Below are 17510 nucleotides of genomic sequence, written 5' to 3' on the forward strand. Positions count from 1 at the left end.
ATCAGCCGAGATGCCGGCTTGCTCGTCAATTTTGATGGTGGTCGTCTACAGTGTCGGTCAAGAGGGGTGCAAAACCAGAATTTTGGACACCGACCTCCAACTTTCCAGGACCCCCGGAAAGGGGGTAGGGGGGAGTCCCCCTTCCGTGTACGGACGAGCCGGACAGCGGCAGAAGCGCAATCGGACCTCATTTGGACAGCGACAATAAAATTAGAGACCCATCTTTGCCGCAGTGTCACGTGACTTTCTGGCAAGCACGAGGTCTGACATTCGTCCCAGACGGCGCGTACTAGCAGATATTCAGAAGGCATTAAATCGTGACATAGACTAAATGATAAAATTGCTTATATCGTACTACATGCGTGCAAGCGTTTATTAGAGCAATATGGGACTTGATTCGGCGACTGTGCAAGGATTAACGGGAAACTGAGCAAAGAGTGCGTACTAGGACCCCGAACATCAATAATGACCCAGTGCAAAGGTAGGTCCGTGTTCCCGATTTGGATCTTGCACCCCTCTTGGTGTCGGTCGCTCAAAACCGACGCCTCGGGCATAGCCGAACGCGTGATGGTATCTCGTCCCCGGCAAAGACTCCAATGCATCCGAAAATAGCGCCAGTCGGCTCGGATTGCCCATAGCTTTCAGGCTATCTGATTACTTTCTCGGAATTCCAATATTAAAACTTTTGACATACTAGTCTCGTACCCATCCGTTCTGGAGAGGACGCGGACTGATCCGGTCGGACTTTCAAAAAGTTGTGCAAGGTCCTCTCCAGAACGTCTGGTGCACTTCGTTCGAGCACTTTTATTGACGTCATAGCGTGACAGCGGGCCGTCGGGATTTGCCATCTTTCCCGCCCAAAACGTTAGTTTGAAGATGCTATTTTTGTCTCGTGTACCGCGTCTTCGTGCATTCAATATACCACTCAGCAAATCTTAAATCAACATGGCGAGCGAGCAAACATTTTCTTCACCAAGGAGGGAGTTTCACTTTCTATACAATAATGAAGAGTACTACAGTGAGCCTGACACGGACGACAAACCAGACATTGCGGAAGGGGCCCGGGCAAGCTCAGATAGCGAAGAAGAGGCTGAATACGACCTCAATCAAACAAATGAGGCTGGGACATTGACCATGAAGGTTAAGAAGATCCTCACTTTAATGTCCGAGTTGAACTTGGACCTAGCAGAATTTCTGCGAGCCGTCAGCTGGGGTGATCCAGGGTGTACATCGGACATGCAAGTGTCCTATCATCGCATGAGGCTCATGCGCAGCGCAGAGCTTCCTGCGATAGTCCATAGCTGGTGGAAGGCGCCGAGAACAGTTGGCTCTATCAATCGGAGGCCAGGCTCGTAACCACCCTCTACAACAGATTGAGGCAGAATCTATGTCTACCGATATTCTGCCCTCAATAGCGGTACGACAGGGTGGTCACGAGCCTAATCGGAGGCCAATGGCTGCTCGGGCGGTAATGGAGCATTTCGCGGCTGAATGCATCAAATCGGTCATCGACATTGAAATCGATCAATTGTCTGGCGATTTAGTTAGCAATGTCAAGGACGATAGCGAATAAAATTAGAACGCGTCAGATCACGGGGCCGTGACATACGTGACACTATGACGTCAATAATAGTGCTCGAACGAAGTGCACCAGACGTTCTGGAGAGGACCTTGCACAACTTTTTGAAAGTCCGACCGGATCAGTCCGCGTCCTCTCCAGAACGGATGGGTACGAGACTATTGACATACCTGAAAAGTGAATTTGAAGCGGAGTTGCGCACGAGTTACCATATATGGCCACATGCTGATGGTTGTGAACTTGTGATTAGTAATACACCCTAACCCTAATGCAGTTAACCCACTAGCTGCGGCATCCGTAGCCACTTCTGGGAGGTGTAAATAGTATTCAGAATTTGAATTTATCTTTATCTTGGAGGTCAAAGCAGACTCTCGGGTGGCGGCACTGCGCGCCGCCACCCTCGGCCAGGACGTCGGGGCGAAGTGTGTTCCCCAAATGAGGCAAATGTAAATGCATTAGCCAATAGAATGCGATTATCTAAGATTCTGTAAACTTATTACTAAGCAAAAGACCGAACTACTGTCAAATATAAGCATAATTACTATGGATAATTCTAATTAACAACCCCCCTGGAAGCAACAACCCCGGGTTGTTTGCTTACAAATCATCAACCCCCCAAAGAACTGATTTACTGTAGATAATATGTTTTTGTCACTTCTGTCACTGCCCTATCGGTAGACGAGTTCCTAGTACTGGTACCTCACACGTATTCGGCTGGTAACATGACTGTAGACATGCTAAAATAACTAGAATCAGTGCCAGCCAGTACCAGCCACAGAACTTTGTAAGTCCAAAGTGTTGAAGTAGGCACTGACTTAGCTGCCAGGTTCTACAACGTACCAGAACGTACCGGAACTCTCTGGAACATTCTGGTATATTCCATTATTGTACAAGGCATGGGGCTCATGTGGGTCAGTGACATCATAAGTGGAGTTCAGTAGGATTAGGGATACTCCACGTAGCTTAGTCAGCCTATGGGCCACAGTGTATATAAACCCTGCAGCTCTGCTGCCTAATGAAAAAAGGGTCGTTTATACGAGCTTTACCAGTAGCTACAGCATCCAACCAATACAGGTGAGTTGTGCAGGGCGCACTGTGCGTGCTGCTGCCTCCATAACTCTTCATCACAAAGATCACCATTCTAGGTGAAAACTGTGACCCATCTGCGAGAAATATAAACCCGTATACCCGGTGCCACGGGTCGCGGTGTGGACCGTCCAAGCACCACACCTGAGCAACCCCCATTTTGAATACTGCGGTGGCACCCTCACCCAACGTTAGTAGCCTTGACTGGGAGAGCGTCAGCCTAATATTTTTGTAGCTATGTACATAGAGTGAAGTCCAAGTAAACCGATGCAATGCAGACTGATAGAGTAAGATGTCACATGTGACTGCTGATGGACAACTAGGGTTGCTGGATAATGGCATGGGTTGCTGAGGGGTTACTGCTCCCAGGGGGGTTGTTGATTAGAATTATCCAATTACTACCCCTATGTCAGGTCCCGTTCTGGTTACACAGTTCTTGATACTGAGAGTGTCAGGTAAGCTTGAGGGCATGATGAGCTGACTTATGGAGATCTAGAACCATATGATATGCCCTCATACAGCACTATTCTTGGAGTAAGGTCACCTTGAAGGGGCAATGGGACCTCTCTGAGTGAGCATACCTCACCTACATCATTCAACTCCAGGATCATTCCCTCAGCGAAATCCGTGGTATTGAAATTTCTAAAAGTGAATGCTTACATAATCGATCAAAAAATCAAAATTGCAGGATTACACATCTTTTGGCCAGGTTTATGTTTCAAATGTTTTTCTGAAGGTCTGCGGCACCTTAATTAAGGCACTATGGAGGTGCCAATCCTTAGGGACCGACACTGTACTGGGGTTGAGCATCAGTTAGTGGTCCGAAAAGGCACTGAGTAGTGGTTTAATAGGCTGAGTGGACCAAACCATGGGTGGGCTGACAGGTAGATGATGCATCATGCATGGAGCATTGTTGATATGGTGCTCGGCACTTAGTCACCGCCAACTTTGTACATTGGCCAATTTGGCCCCGAGAAATATTCAAAATTCAAAAGGTAGATTTTGCAGCTTGGATAGCTCCTGAAAGGGTCCTGTTGCTCGGAAAATGCTTAAAACCATCATACTGAGGGGAAAACAAAACATTATACTGACATAAGGTTTGAGTTGTATTTATAAGCATACCATATATGGTTGCATATACGTCCATCTACAGTAAGTACGCACCTGTATGGCCAATTTTGTTTAGGTCAGATTTATATCTCATTCAATTTTTGGTATTTCAAAAATCGGTCTCATGGAAATGATCCTCTCATCAATCGGAGCATTTTCACCAGAGGGATAAGAAAACCATGGAAATTTGGACCTTGCATAACTGTTTTACAAATGTAGTGGTGACTAAGTGCTGAGCACCATAGTGTGTTTAGAAGTGTTTCCACAGCTGTAGGTGCATTGGCTGTCCCAGGGTGGTGTGATATAGGTGGAGAACTGGTGCTAAGTCACCAAGGGGTGGTCTGGGTAGGCCCAATATTGATGCACATGGTGGGACATGCTAATATACACTAAGGGAAGTGTGTTATAACCCATAGTAACACAAGTGGTAGCCATGGGGGTCCATAGGAGGAGTACTACCCAAAGTGGTACTTAGCCACCTGTTGCTCAGATTCTCTTGGAGTCTTATGCATACATGTAGCCTTATATGGGCTGAGTACAATCCCCCAATGGCAAGCAATATGGTGTAGTAATAGGGTGGAAAAATGCGAAAAGCTGTCCCAGAGCCAGTGGTGAAGAATATTTTTGTGCAGCAATGGATAGCCCATGTTACCTAGATATGATTGAGACAAGATTTATCTCTGCGACACTATTTGGACCGCTACATTAGTCGCAACATCAAACAATAGGGATAAATAAACCCCAGATCTGGAAATAGGCTGTAGATCCTGAAGGTACGCGACGTTTGGATCCGATAAGATTAGATGCAAAAACGCAGCTGGGTTAGGGGTACGTACCCCGTCGGCACGGTGTGACGAACCGCCGGACTTTAGTTCTGACCAGGGCTCGTTTTCACTCCGCCCAGCGTGTCTGCATGGCTATTCTCTAAGAATGGCTACGATTCTACGATATAGGGAGACAGTGTGCCTCAGGGCAGCACGTATACCTCTGCCAGCAAAATCATCACCTGAGATAAAAACAAGTTACCAGTTTCCCCGACGGTCGTACACTACAGGCCCTGGGGCAGAGAGTGCGAAGGATAGAAGTCGTCCATTATATCGTTAGTGCCCTCAAGATTTATGTTTGTCAGCGAAGAGCTAAATGGACGCTTGCCAGAAAGACTCTCCGCCGCTTGGAGGGATACACCAACGAAATGGTACCCGCTTCCCCTAGCCGTCGGTGCGCTGCTTCTGGTAGCCGTTGACTATCGCAAAAACCACCTAGGGAAGGAAGTCCATGTCGATGAGCATGGGAATGAGATTGTCAAGCTTAAAGGGCCTTGGCAGGTGTGTTGCGCAGTCTTGCTACTTTGTATAAATCCTCATCCTGGTTCTGGTAGGTCCATGTCATCGGTGCCCTCCCGCTGAAGAATCTCTCTCGCTTGTGGGGATACCTCAACTCGCTAGAGCTCCCCGTATGGTTCCGTCCCTTCGGCTTTCGCCTCTACGCTTGGGTCTTCGGTTGCAACCTGAATGAGATCGACCCTGACGACCTTACGCAGTATGCCTCTCTCGGCGAGTTTTTCTATCGCAAGCTCAAGCCTGGTGCGCGACCCGTAGCGAATGCTCCACTTGTACGTTTCATTCCCTTCACTCTTCTTCACACTCAAACTTCCGTAGGTGAGCCCCGCGGACGGACGCGTTTTGCATTTCGGCACGATACAAGGCTCGCGCGTTGAGCAAGTGAAGGGCCTCACTTACTCCCTGGACGCCCTGCTCGGCGTCGAGTCCTTATCAACCCCGCCACCGTCGCCCATCGAAGCGCCGCAGCGCGACATGGCCGTTGTGCACGATGAGGAATTTGCCAATGTCAACGGAATCGAGTACAGCCTCGGTCACCTGCTCGGTTCATCGTCTTCTTCTCCCCGTGATGCGGGGAAGGACGGGGCGAGCCATCAGAATCAGCCCCCGCCCCCGCACAAGCACGGTGAGCAGATTGACGCGTCAGTAGAGTCTGAGCAATCGCTCGGCGACACGATCCAGCACGACACGTCTGTCGCAGCTGAGATGGGGGTGCGCCCCTCTCTGCAGCGCCGGGGCAGCATCTCGGGCGCGTCTGTGAAGCCTGGCAACGGCCTGTTCTTCGCTGTCATCTATCTTGCGCCCGGGGACTACCACCGCTTCCACTCGCCCACGGCGTGGGTCGTCGAGAAGCGGAGACATTTTGTCGGGGAGTTGTACAGCGTGTCGCCGTATATGGCGAAGCGGCTGGAGAATCTGTTTGTGCTGAATGAGCGGGTGGCGCTGCTCGGGCGGTGGAGGTATGGGTTCTTCAGTATGGTCCCCGTAGGCGCAACGAATGTCGGGAGCATCAAAATCAACTTCGATACGGTAAGCATTTCGTGACCGTTCGCTCCTGTTGCATGCCATTCACGCCAAGCACAGGCCCTGCGCACGAATGTCCGCACGCGCATTCGCCCGCCTCCAGGCACGTACACCGAGGCTGTCTACTCGGCTGCCTCTCCGATACTGAACGGGCAGCCGCTGCGGCCTGCGGAGGAGATGGGCGGGTTTTGCCTCGGGAGCACGATTGTGCTCGTGTTCGAGGCGCCCAAGACGTTTCGGTTTACGGTTGCCGAGGGGGAGAAGGTGAAGGTGGGGCAGAAGATGGGAGAGATTGTCGACGTGTAGAGGAGATGCTGGGCTATGACGCAGATGTGGATGTAATATACACATAATGTAATACAGCGGTAAAAGTACAGCAAGGCCACTCATCGCACTACATACGCCTTGGAAGCAAGATCAAGCGTACCGCGTGAACGTGCCCATGGTCGTGAACGTCTCCTTCTGCTTCGGCTTCGACGGATCGCCGTAGAGCGACTTGACGGCGTCGCTCATGCCCGCCTTGCGCTTAGCCTCCTCGAGCGCGAGGCTGGTCACCACCGCGCGGCTCGTCGCTGCGATGTTGGGGTTGACAGTCGGCGCTGCCGTGGGCGATGATTTCTTCTTCTTTGGCGGGTCAGAGGATTCGGGATCGGCAGCCTTGCGCTTCTTGGACTTCTTGGGCTCGGCGGCGCGCTTGGCCTCCATGCGCGCGCGGAGAAGGGACTCGTCGTCCGGCGAGGGGTTGAGCGGGATGATGTCGGTGGACTTGGAGTACTTGGCGCCGCACTGCGGGCAGAGCTCGAGCTGCTCTTCGTCCTTCTCTGGGGTGGTGCTGCCCTCTTTCCCTGGCTCCTTCTCCTTCGCAGATGAGAGGGACTTGAGCCCCGAAAGGGAGAAGACGCAGCCGCAGGGCGCGAGGTACGCGAAAGGCTGCGCGCCGTTCATCTCCTTGAACGTGAGCGGGCACACGAACTTCGGCGTCTCCTCGTTCTCGCCCTCTCCCCTCCCCTTGCCCTTGCCCTTCGTCGCTGGGTTCGCGGTCAGCTTAAGCTCCTTGACGTCCTTGAGCGAGCGGATGTGCCCCGCAACCGCAGCGCCGTCTGCCCCGTAGCTTGCGCGGTCGAGCAGGAACTCGAGCAGAGCGTCTTTGTTGAAGAGCCGGCCTAGAGGGCAGGCGACGATGGGTTCTTCGAGGCGCCGCTTGGAGAGCGCGCAGAAGAACCAGCGGGCGCGGGTTTGGTTCGCTTTGTCCGCTTGTTCAGCCTAAATTGTCACATTAGGGAGGAATTCGGATGGGAAATGAAGAGTGCAAGACAGACCTTTGCTTTGGTGCGGACAAGGTCGCGCCTGTCCGGGATACTGCCACCATCATTACCCATACTTGAGACCGTCGACAAAGGTAAGAAAAGAGAGCTGAGGGGGCCAGGGAAAGGATAAAGGAAAGGATAGAGGATAGAGGCGAACGGGCGCTGCTGCACAGTGCACTTGTGTAATAAGCACGGGTGAATGCTGTCGAGCGTCTGCAATCACTGCCAATCAGTAAGTGTGGCGTGGGATTAGCTCGGCATATCCCGTAGAGTACCTTGGATATTGTGGCTGTGAGCCCCAGCACAATTACAGTCGATTGTTGTGGCTTGTCCTGCTGTTGGCTCTGTACGAGACGAGAGCTCTCCAGGTCTGCGTAGAACTGTGTGGCTGACCCATTGGCAGCGGCGATGCTGCAGGAACTCTCGCATATGGACCGCATCACGCAGCTTCAAGATGAGATCCAGCAAGTGCGTCGCCGCGTGTTCCAGTCTTTCTTTCTCTCGTCTGACCGATGTGGACGTGTCGTAGCTATTGACGATCATGTCGAGCAGTATCGCGTACCTTACCACGCGCGTCAACTTTGCGCAGGTTAGCGAGGACATCCCCGTCACGAAGCAGCGAAACCCGGACAAGTATGACCCGCCGGAGGTGCTCGAAGGTGCGTTCGGTATCCGGGCCGCGAATGGGAATCTAAGGTGTCCGATAGCGAACAAGAAGGAACTGGTCACGGATTTTATTGTCAAGGCAAAACAGATCGAATACCTCATCCAATCATTGCCAGAACCAGAGCCGGAGGAAGAGCAGGTTCGTCCTCGCTAAATTAGACTGAGTACATTATACCCGTGTTCGGTAATTCTGAAATCACATACTGGCTAATAGGCGAAACGCCTGCAAGTCCTCGAAGACGAAATGACGCAGGCGAACACGGAGTACCTCCGCGCGGTGGCCCGGGCGAGTGCGTCTCCTTTTCCTCCGTTCGCGTCGCCCTCTGCTTCGGCGCACCGCTGACATCCGGCCGTTAGAGGATCTGCATAGACAAATATCGGATGTCCTCAAGGCTATGCTCGACGACGTGGATGGTCCGCAGGAGCCGCCGGGATGATGCGGTATACGGTTGGACATGACCGCCTCTGCAAGGCTACCTATTCTGTGCCATGCAAGCGCCGCGAGCGAAGTACCTTCGTGGTGTGCGCTCTGGAGATCCGACTGCGTGAAGGCTACCAGCCGGCGTCTCGGGCACGCGATCGTGCAACGAGTGACATGTCTTCGTGTCTAATACACCCTATTTTTGATAAAAAGACGTGTCCCGACCAAGCTGAGAACAGAGATAGGTATTATCGAGTGCGTAATCCCACTGAACGATGTGAAGGTTGCGCAGTCAAGGTTGGTCGGAAGCACTAACAGCCCTGAAGGATTCTATCCCGAGCCCAAGCATCCTCATTCTTAACACAGTGTACTCAGAGAGAAGTGGGGGACAGTGCGACTACGCCCCTTATTCGACTATCCCAGCAAATATTACATACGAGAATGCAGCTCGGAGAACAAAACCGTTTACAAACGCTTTTTAAGCAATTTTTAAGTAAATCAAGTCGAACCATTTGGTTCCCACGCCCGGCGTACTGTGTTCGTATTCATAAGCTTATTATACATTGGCACTGGTACTGTAGGTGGGCTTTGATGTGGCTCTGCGTACGTTGCTAGCATAATGAGGCGTATCCCAGTGATTGTGCCCTTCGCGAAAGTAAGTGTGCCCCCATCTAGATCACTATGCCTCAGTATAGAGGTTCTGAATCATGACTTCAATTTCTTCAGCGATACTTCAGCACGACGTCTCCGAAGACTCTTGGATGCAGACTCAAGATGACTGGCATCTCACCGCACCTAGGCCATTTGGTTCGGACCACCTCTACTGTGACTGCGAGACCGCCGCCCTCGCCGATAGCGTTAGGCACGATATGGTCCTCTTGCTTCAAACGTACACTAAGCAACGACACGACTCGTCACAGTGACGCCCCGGCCATTACGACTCCAGGATGCCCGTCTTATGCCGGGAAAGGGCTCAATCTAAGGACGCTGGACCCGTCGCGACTTTCCTCCGCGGACTACATTGACATAAGTGGGAAACACAGTATACTCACCAGGATTTGGGCGAACCCCTTGCCACCGTTTGACAAAAAACATTCAATAGAGTACTTGGTCACACGCAGGCCAGAGGATCCTCCTACATTTCCCGCTGGTACGAGAGGGTTCTTATACTGGTATAAAGAAGCAGATGCGCCTCCGTTAGCTGCTGACGTTCGTTTCCGTCTCGTCAAGTCACCACACGTCCGAGACTTCTCCAGTGGGGATGACCTCCGTCAGCCAGACGGCAACGTCTGGAGGATATCAATGTTCCGCATTGCCCGCTACGAGCGCTACTCGACTCTACGAACACTGTTATTATCCGAAAGACTCATTACTCAAGATATGTTAGACTTAGCCGCTCAGGCCTCCGGTTCGAATGGTCGCAGGGTTGCGAGACCAAGATCTTCCAGTCAGCTCGTCTGGAAATTTGGTCAGCCTTTTCCGGTGCGCCTCAGGAAAGATGCCAAGATCGTGCTGTGGATCGTGGGCAGGTCTGCGGTCCGTCGTTTTAGACTGCAACATATAGATGTGCAGGAGCAAATACAGGATGTGGATGAAGGTAGTCCTTTCATGACAAATCCCAGAGACACGCTCACCTATTTTTCGTCAGGAAAATGCTTTGTCCAATTCGAACGCTCCGCCCTCCCTCCGCACGAGGGCACTCGTACCGTGGTCCTCCGAGTCGTCAAAACATGCGAGTCGACTCTGTCATCTGTCACAGTTCCTCAGCCGCAGGAGGGCGAGCTAGTTTATACGCGGAACAGACAAAAAATCCGGGTGCCTTGGTCGGTGAATGTTGACGAAATCAAGGGCAAGAACCAGCAGTATCCTACCCGCATGGCTTTGAAGTTACTCTTTGAGAACGAGCAAATTCCCCCCACAGGAGTTGGCCCGTGAGCCATCGATCCCTCGCCCGATGTATACCAATGACACGTTAGACCTGTGGCTTGTCTTACTTGCGTCTTCATTGAATCCACTCACTCTGCTCTCCACTCGTCGCTCCATTATCCCTGCTCCCCGAACTGCCAGGATATCCGTGGGATTGCCCCTCTTTCTCCACCGCCTCCGTTAATAGACATCGGAATCCACATCAACTTCTGCCTACTGGCGTCCTCGGTTGTCTTCACGGTCCATCAGTGTAGACAAGCTGTATTCCTTCAAACACCGTAGATCTGGAGCGAATAACTGATGTAGCGCGCAGGGTACCATGTGTCATATGTCCGGTTTCTGGCGCATTTGGTATATAGTCGCGATATAACGACACAGTAAACCGGGCGCACCGGGTGCTTCTTCTTGATAATTAACGAATCTGCTGCTCATCACTCCACATTAGCTCTGTTATAAAAGTGCGAGTGGAGAGCGGCGCACCCTGAGTATTCGGAGAACAAGATGTCACTCCAGATTCAACGTATTGCTCATCTCCCTCAAACAGATATGTTATGGTCATGCGATGGCATTAAGTGGCTCCAGTACGCAGGTGGCAGCACGTAGTACTTCCTCTTGAGTTCCCACGGTGGCGATTGGACTCGGATATACCGCCGTTGCAAGTGTAGTTTCCGGGATCCAGAGGTCATCACGATTTGGTTGCGAGCGGCTCATCTCGCCTCTTGATCCTCCTAAGGTCCTGGTGCCGTTGCCGCCAGTGATCGTAGATCGCATACCGTTCTGCCCGAAGCGGTGTCCAAGTACCCGATGGCCCATGAGAGCCGTTTCCTGGATATTGACACGTGAGTTCTAGAGACGAAGCAAATGGTTAGGAACTACAGCGTAGCAGTAGTAAGGGCATCGTAGCCGTGCCGAATGAAGCAACTCCCGTCAGCAAGGATATGCCAGCGAATTCCTGGCGATGGGTCGGAATGACCGTTGGCAGCGTGCAAGGCAGCGCGAGACTAGACGTTACCTGACGTCTAAATCAGTGAGTCATCCCACTGGAATAGATCACCTCCTCTGGATGATACTCACCACTCATGGGGAAGAGGTACCTCCACTGAAATGTGGATCCCGTACAAGGTGAGCGTGAAAATACTGACGTGCGGACTACCCGCACCGTCCTTGAAGCCCCCTGTGCGTTGGTAGTCGGGTCTCCCCATCTTTCGGCCGTGTTCATCCTAGCGATTGCTTCATGGGATTTATGTTGTGCTTTCAAGTTGCAGATCGGGAGGTCTCGGCCCCGCGGACGCGTGCTTCAAGGAGACCTAACTGGGCTGGAAATGTCTTATCCGATATATACCCGCAGCAGTGTACATGTCCTTGAGGACGACGTATGTCATCTCTAGATATTGGTAAGTTTATAGGTGCGTTTACTACTTCGATGGACGTACGTTGATGAGTCCCATAACACCAGCATCCGCTGCGACGCCTATGGCTCCTGAATAGCGGGGACACTCATCTTCGATTCGGCACTCCACAGCGTGTATACGGCGAATTACCTTTACAAAATACTAGCGGCACTGTCACGACAGCAGTACCCCCCACTGGTGACCTATTTCGCTCGGACTATACTGAGTAGTCATCTCCGGCATGTCTGAGAAGTGGAAAGGTCTCGATGACGGAGGAGATGGGCGAGAACAGAGGTGTGATTTTTTATTCCAGATTCCTTACACACCGACAACGATCGTGAGCCTGCTCTCTCTTCTCTACCTAGATACGTCCGCTTATCCCAATCCAACGCATTAATCCGCCCACAGAGGTGCTTGCGGCCCCTCGTTTTCATTCAGAAAGCCACTGACTGTATACATCCCGTTCCAAGTGTAGACTGGCAGGCAGGTGGATAAGCAGAAATAGTTAAGGGCGCCGGCGTGGCGCGAATGCGCCAACCACGACTCTGCGAGGTCCACTACGACGTCGGGGGTGCTGGGAGGTCGTCGGACGGAGTAAGGAAACTTTGGATCAGACAGGTCCCATGCCCATGCCCATGCCTGTCAGGTAAAGCGAGCAAGGTTATCGGAAAGAAGACCCTGTGGTCTATTGGAGGCGTGCACGAGGCTCTAATACAAATTCGCATACCGATGATAATACGCGGCGGGCAGCCATTGGGCTAGTGAAATTTATTTTCCTTTGGCGCTGTAAAGACTTTTCGGACGGATACAAAGTATGTGACCCTACGAGGATGCTGCTGGGGCCTGCCTCGAAATTCAGTTCTTACGTTTGAATGGACGAGGCACAGAGCGAGAACATTAGAGGCGACTCTTAATGAAATTCGTGAGTGGCGGTCAAAGGGGTGGCTTAAGTTCAACTACAAGCACTCTTCCTTACTCCAACCTGTGCTGAGGTTCCAACCTTACGTCGTATTATCCAAGAACGTGACCCGTATCTCGCTCCCCTATTTGTAGTACTGATGTCAGCGTCCTGGCAGCAGTGATGAATTCTCTTGCCCGGCGGGCGGGTGCCACAGCTACAGCGGATATTACGCAAAATGGAGTCAGAGGTACCGTTTCGTATACAGTACGTGCGGGGCTCCAATTTTGTTGCCTGGCATTGCATAGGCGTTGTGGCTACCGGTGGGGCCGAGCACGGGTGGAGCAAGTAACTTCTGCGCTCCACTTGCCCCACCCAAGCTGTGCACGCTTCGCGCGATTACACTGTCAGACAGGTCAATCAGGTTGGTCAGAGCGTCGGACGCCATCAGAAACGTGAGCGCGGTCGGGATTTCTGAAGAGTGGCAGTCTGGCAACATATCCTGATTCGTCCGTCACGGGCCGATTTCTCGCCGGCGATTGGCTGGCGCGGGGCAACGGTGACGTTCGCACTTCCAAGTATGTTAGCCGACCCATAAGTTGCCAGAGTAATCGAGGAATCTCGATGCGAATCCCGGAGATCCGTGTCCAGTCGGCGTTCTCAGTATTTACAGCTGTTACCGACTCCGTGAGTCCTGTTGTCCTTCGCCTTGCCCCAGCGCGTGTCGGGTAGCCTGGACAGCGCTTGCTGCTTCGACCGGTACTCTCCACAGAGCACTCCAAGTCTATTATTATTGCACTCGCTACCACACCCGTCGAGCTTAATCTTGTTGGTCTGATCCTTTGACCTCTCGACCTAAAGTCCCTCTTATCGAGGTCCAGAACCTCAGGGCCATCCCATGCCTCTAACAAATTTGAATGCTTTGAAAGCCGCCTCACCGAACGTCGTCCATGCACAGGGGCGAGATGTGGCAGCCTGTAGTTATTGTGATCGCTCAAGTCACTCGGACGAAAGCGCCTGGGACGAGAGCCATACCAGCTTCACGACGGGCTTGACAGCCATCCAATTGTCATGTCAGGTACGTAGCTAAACGCCATACTCGCGATATCGCCTGAATATTGTGTGCTAGGTATACGAGAGGATGCTACTCAGAGGGTGGAGGAGATCAGGCATGTACTGCTACAAGCCAGATCTTAGGCGGTCCTGCTGTCCACAGTACCCAATAAGGCAAGCTCCACAACGGCGCAGATGGAGTATCGACTTCGCTCATTTTATTTCATCAGGCTGGATGCACTGAATTTCAAACCCTCAAGAAGCCAGAGGAAGGTGATCTACCGGTACGTACACCCTCATATACCTTTTGGTAGTCGTGTAACTAACTGCTTCTAGATGGAGTCGATTTATCATGTACGGAAACGTCCCGGAGTCCGACAGGATGCTCTCTGAAGATGAGTTAGTACACCCGCTCGCCACAAGCTCGTGCGTCCTCACAAATACGATGTAGAAGCCAGGAAGCAGCCACTGTGCCTGGGTGCCTCGCACCAACGCTACATGCCCTCGAGCACCGACCAAACCGGCCGCGAAAGGCGCACAAGTTCGAGGTAACGCTCGATCCTCCCCCCTACCGCCACACGCATCTGCCTAACCCATTGTTTGCCCACAGGTCTTCCTCGAATCCCCAAGCTACACCGCCGAGAAATACCAGCTCTACGAAGCCTACCAGGCCCAAGTGCACGGCGACACCCTCAACCTGCCCTACCTCTTCTACCGCTTCCTGGTCGAGTCCCCCCTGCTCGTAGGTAATCCCCTCTCTGCACAGGATCACAGCGAACCCACACCCCCGGCCTCGAGCCAGACCGCGGCGATCCCATACCCCGCGCCCGCGCCTGCGCACCTCCCGCGGCAGTACGGGTCATACCACCAGCTGTACCGCCTCGACGGCAGGCTGATCGGGATGAGCGTGCTCGATATCCTGCCCGGCTCCGTGTCGAGTGTGTACTTCGTGTATGACCGCCGGTGGGTCAAGTACTCGCTCGGGAAGGTGAGTGTGCTGTTCTGCGGGCTGCGGCCTTCGATAGCGGCTTGACGACTCTGCGGGTACAGCTCAGCATAATGTACGAGGCTGCCCTGGTCCAGGAGATGCACCAGGCGGGCCTCCCGAATATGGAACACCTGCACCTAGGTTTGTTTAGATCAATCAACCTATTCCCCAGTGCCGCTTACAACAGGACGCTGTTTCGGTCGGAAGGCTTCTACATCCATTCGAACCCCAAAATGAAGTACAAAGGCGAGTACAGCCCCACATATCTGCTGGACCCAGTGAGTACCTGTCGTCCTCGACCAAGTTCTGCACCTGATGTCGTACTCAGGAGGAGCTCAGTTGGCATCCCGTACCTGAATGTTTGCCCCTTCTAGAGCAATACCGGTACGCCTGCTTTTCACATCCAGAACACTCTTTAGCAGGGCCGGACGACCCGGGGGAACGTAAGAACAAACTCGACACATAGACGATAGTGACTCATAACGCGTCTCAACAGTACCCATTTCCACGCCCTCAGACGAAAGTCTGGAGGAAATTCGATTCGCGAAACTAACAGACGGCGAGGCAGAAGTCATACCCATCAAAGTATGCAATACCATCGTCTGAATGGTCGCACCTTACTAACCACTGCAACCCGATATTCAAGAGCTCAGAGGCCTGGGCAGATGCGATATTCCTAAGACCAACCTTCGCTGCCACGATACAAGACTTAGGCGTCGAGTTAGCCAAGGAGCTGGTCTTCCATTAGTCGGTAAGGTGCGTGCAATCCTCGAACCAGCTCTTGTCATCTTTAAAGGTACACCAGCCGGCAAAGATCAGCGAAGGACACTCAACGCTGGGGCGCGCAGCCGAGAGGGTCAGGACACTCTTGGTGCTCGCGTCGGTTTGATTGGAGTCGAGGAAGCGGCTCTTCGTCTGTACAACGCCACATATACGCTACGCGCTGGAGAGGAGCACCGTGACCTGGCCCGTCAGGAGAAGGCGACCATTATGGACGTCAATGGAAGGTCGGGACGATGGATTTACACGGGCATCTGAACGAGAGGGGTTTTGAGGGCGCACTTGCGGCGTAGTGATGGGCATTAGGGTCTTTGATGTATAAAGTACAAATGAAATAATACGGGGATCTGAATTGTGATAGAGCGGGAGTCCGCGTATGTCGATGTCAGTCGTGAATATGTTCACAGTGTGGTGGTGACGTTCTATGAGGCTCAGCTGTATCGCCTCTACATGAGACATCGTTCATATCAAGTTCTTGCTTGCTCACATACCTTCCCTGGCGTTACGGAAGCCTCCTTATGTCAAAAACACGAACCACTCATCCCACCTTCCCTCTCCCCACCTTTCTCTCCCTCCCTGGGCGGACCTCGTCCCTCCCCCCTCCTCATGCAGGGAGAAGTAGATCGCCCCACGTACGGACAGCGAATATGCCAAACCCGAAGAGGCTCACGGCCGTCGCAATATTGATGTTTCCCGGCAACTTTTCTGGTGCGAAAATTTGCTCGCGCATGAAGCGCGAAAAAGCAGATTCGTCGGGGTCATGATGGGGTCGTCCGCCTATCCGTACTGCACCGTGAGGTGCCATGTATGCCGGGCCAGATCCAGGAGGTGCAGAGCGGCGAGCCATGGTGGTTATGTTTTACGGAGGTTGCGTTTTGTCCTTAAGTCAACAGGTGGCCATGGAAGCCGTCATTCGGGCGGTAAGTACCGAGCTATTTGCTCTTGTGTTGGATTGGTGGCTGATCTGAGAACAGAACAAAACACAGTCGACTCTGTCTTAACCCATACCTGTCATAACCCATAACCTGTAATAACCCATAGGCTTCCACCAACATGGTAGATAGTGAAAACCCATAAGTCTGCCGTATCCCATAACCCATAGCTTTTTGGAGGGTCATAACCCATAAAACAACCTATATTGGGAAGGTACAGGTCTGCTTCCCACGAGAACCTGGACCATCTGGACCCTTAATTTTTGGTTCTTAACCCATACCAGACTCAAGATTCCGTATCTAAACGTTGTCATAAGCGACGTCCGGCCTATACCGGATAGGCTGTCTGTCACGCTTACTAGGTAGTCACACAGTGTCACACGTGTTGGTAACAATAACTTTTGGGTTCCACGACCCGTTATGGGTTAAGACAGAGTCGACTGTATATCTGACGTCGTAACATAGGAAGACCGATGCTTCCTCTCCGACTTACAAGGGTGTCCCCAGGCCAGACAATGACTCCTTCATTCTGGATTACTCTCTACAATAAATGAATATGCGAAGGACGTCGCCTCAAACTGGATATCAATCTACCGCGAACGAATGCAATCAATGTTTTTCTACGTTTCGCTTGCGTAGTTCTATCCACCGGTACGGTAGAAATGACTCTTCCCCCCATCCCAGATCATGTTTAATTTAGGATGACTCAGAGTTTCTAGCACTACAGCTACCCAAGGTTGAACCGGCTACTCGAGAGTCAGGGTCCAGTTCGACCTTCGCAGGAAACCGCAATTTGGGATATCAGCAACGTCGTCCAAACTCTAGCGCGGCTCAGCGGGCAACCTTCTCAAGATCATTTCCAAACTTTGCACCGGCTTTTCCTAATTCTATGTTCGACATTTAGGCCACTCGCTCCGCGTCCTCCCATCCCCCTAAGTGTACCAGGTTCTCTCCGTGGACTTGCTTCCCGAAAGCAGTGAACATCAAAGGTCTATTGGGCTGCTCTGGAC

At 52.3% G+C, this 17510-nt stretch overlaps 6 protein-coding genes across 6 annotated transcripts; 4 read left to right on the forward strand and 2 right to left on the reverse strand.

Annotated features, from left to right (window-relative positions):
* Positions 1 to 4705: 4705 nt before the first annotated feature.
* Positions 4706 to 6444, forward strand: GLOTRDRAFT_102911 (uncharacterized protein; the record flags this gene model as incomplete). The annotated part of the gene is made up of 5 exons (XM_007863381.1): positions 4706 to 4874; positions 4931 to 5100; positions 5154 to 5387; positions 5434 to 6144; positions 6199 to 6444. The coding sequence occupies 5 exons, from the start codon at positions 4706 to 4708 to the stop codon at positions 6442 to 6444; spliced, it is 1530 nt and encodes a 509-aa protein (XP_007861572.1).
* A 111-nt stretch (positions 6445 to 6555) lies between these two features.
* GLOTRDRAFT_31458 (DUF602-domain-containing protein) lies at positions 6556 to 7517 on the reverse strand (the record flags this gene model as incomplete). The annotated part of the gene is made up of 2 exons (XM_007862064.1): positions 6556 to 7401; positions 7458 to 7517. 2 exons carry the CDS (start codon positions 7515 to 7517, stop codon positions 6556 to 6558), a joined length of 906 nt encoding a protein of 301 aa, XP_007860255.1.
* A 336-nt stretch (positions 7518 to 7853) lies between these two features.
* Positions 7854 to 8548, forward strand: GLOTRDRAFT_113685 (uncharacterized protein; the record flags this gene model as incomplete). The annotated part of the gene is made up of 5 exons (XM_007863315.1): positions 7854 to 7913; positions 7975 to 8104; positions 8153 to 8250; positions 8326 to 8401; positions 8469 to 8548. The coding sequence occupies 5 exons, from the start codon at positions 7854 to 7856 to the stop codon at positions 8546 to 8548; spliced, it is 444 nt and encodes a 147-aa protein (XP_007861506.1).
* Positions 8549 to 9306: 758 nt separating this feature from the next.
* GLOTRDRAFT_135806 (uncharacterized protein) lies at positions 9307 to 10793 on the forward strand (the record flags this gene model as incomplete). Its single annotated transcript, XM_007863316.1, has 1 exon — positions 9307 to 10793. The coding sequence occupies one exon, from the start codon at positions 9307 to 9309 to the stop codon at positions 10465 to 10467; it is 1161 nt and encodes a 386-aa protein (XP_007861507.1). The 3' UTR covers positions 10468 to 10793.
* A 3202-nt stretch (positions 10794 to 13995) lies between these two features.
* GLOTRDRAFT_125034 (uncharacterized protein) lies at positions 13996 to 15536 on the forward strand (the record flags this gene model as incomplete). The annotated part of the gene is made up of 8 exons (XM_007863317.1): positions 13996 to 14084; positions 14137 to 14199; positions 14252 to 14348; positions 14411 to 14788; positions 14851 to 15066; positions 15117 to 15231; positions 15285 to 15373; positions 15435 to 15536. The coding sequence occupies 8 exons, from the start codon at positions 13996 to 13998 to the stop codon at positions 15534 to 15536; spliced, it is 1149 nt and encodes a 382-aa protein (XP_007861508.1).
* A 281-nt stretch (positions 15537 to 15817) lies between these two features.
* Positions 15818 to 16463, reverse strand: GLOTRDRAFT_54228 (uncharacterized protein). Its single transcript, XM_007862253.1, has 2 exons — positions 16060 to 16463; positions 15818 to 16003 (listed from the first exon to the last, which is right to left on the reverse strand). Exon 1 carries the CDS (start codon positions 16413 to 16415, stop codon positions 16173 to 16175), a length of 243 nt encoding a protein of 80 aa, XP_007860444.1. The 5' UTR covers positions 16416 to 16463; the 3' UTR covers positions 15818 to 16003; positions 16060 to 16172.
* Positions 16464 to 17510: the final 1047 nt, after the last annotated feature.

Source organism: Gloeophyllum trabeum (genome assembly GCF_000344685.1).
Source record: "Gloeophyllum trabeum ATCC 11539 unplaced genomic scaffold GLOTRscaffold_00001, whole genome shotgun sequence".
Classification (NCBI taxonomy): Eukaryota; Fungi; Basidiomycota; class Agaricomycetes; order Gloeophyllales; family Gloeophyllaceae; genus Gloeophyllum; species Gloeophyllum trabeum.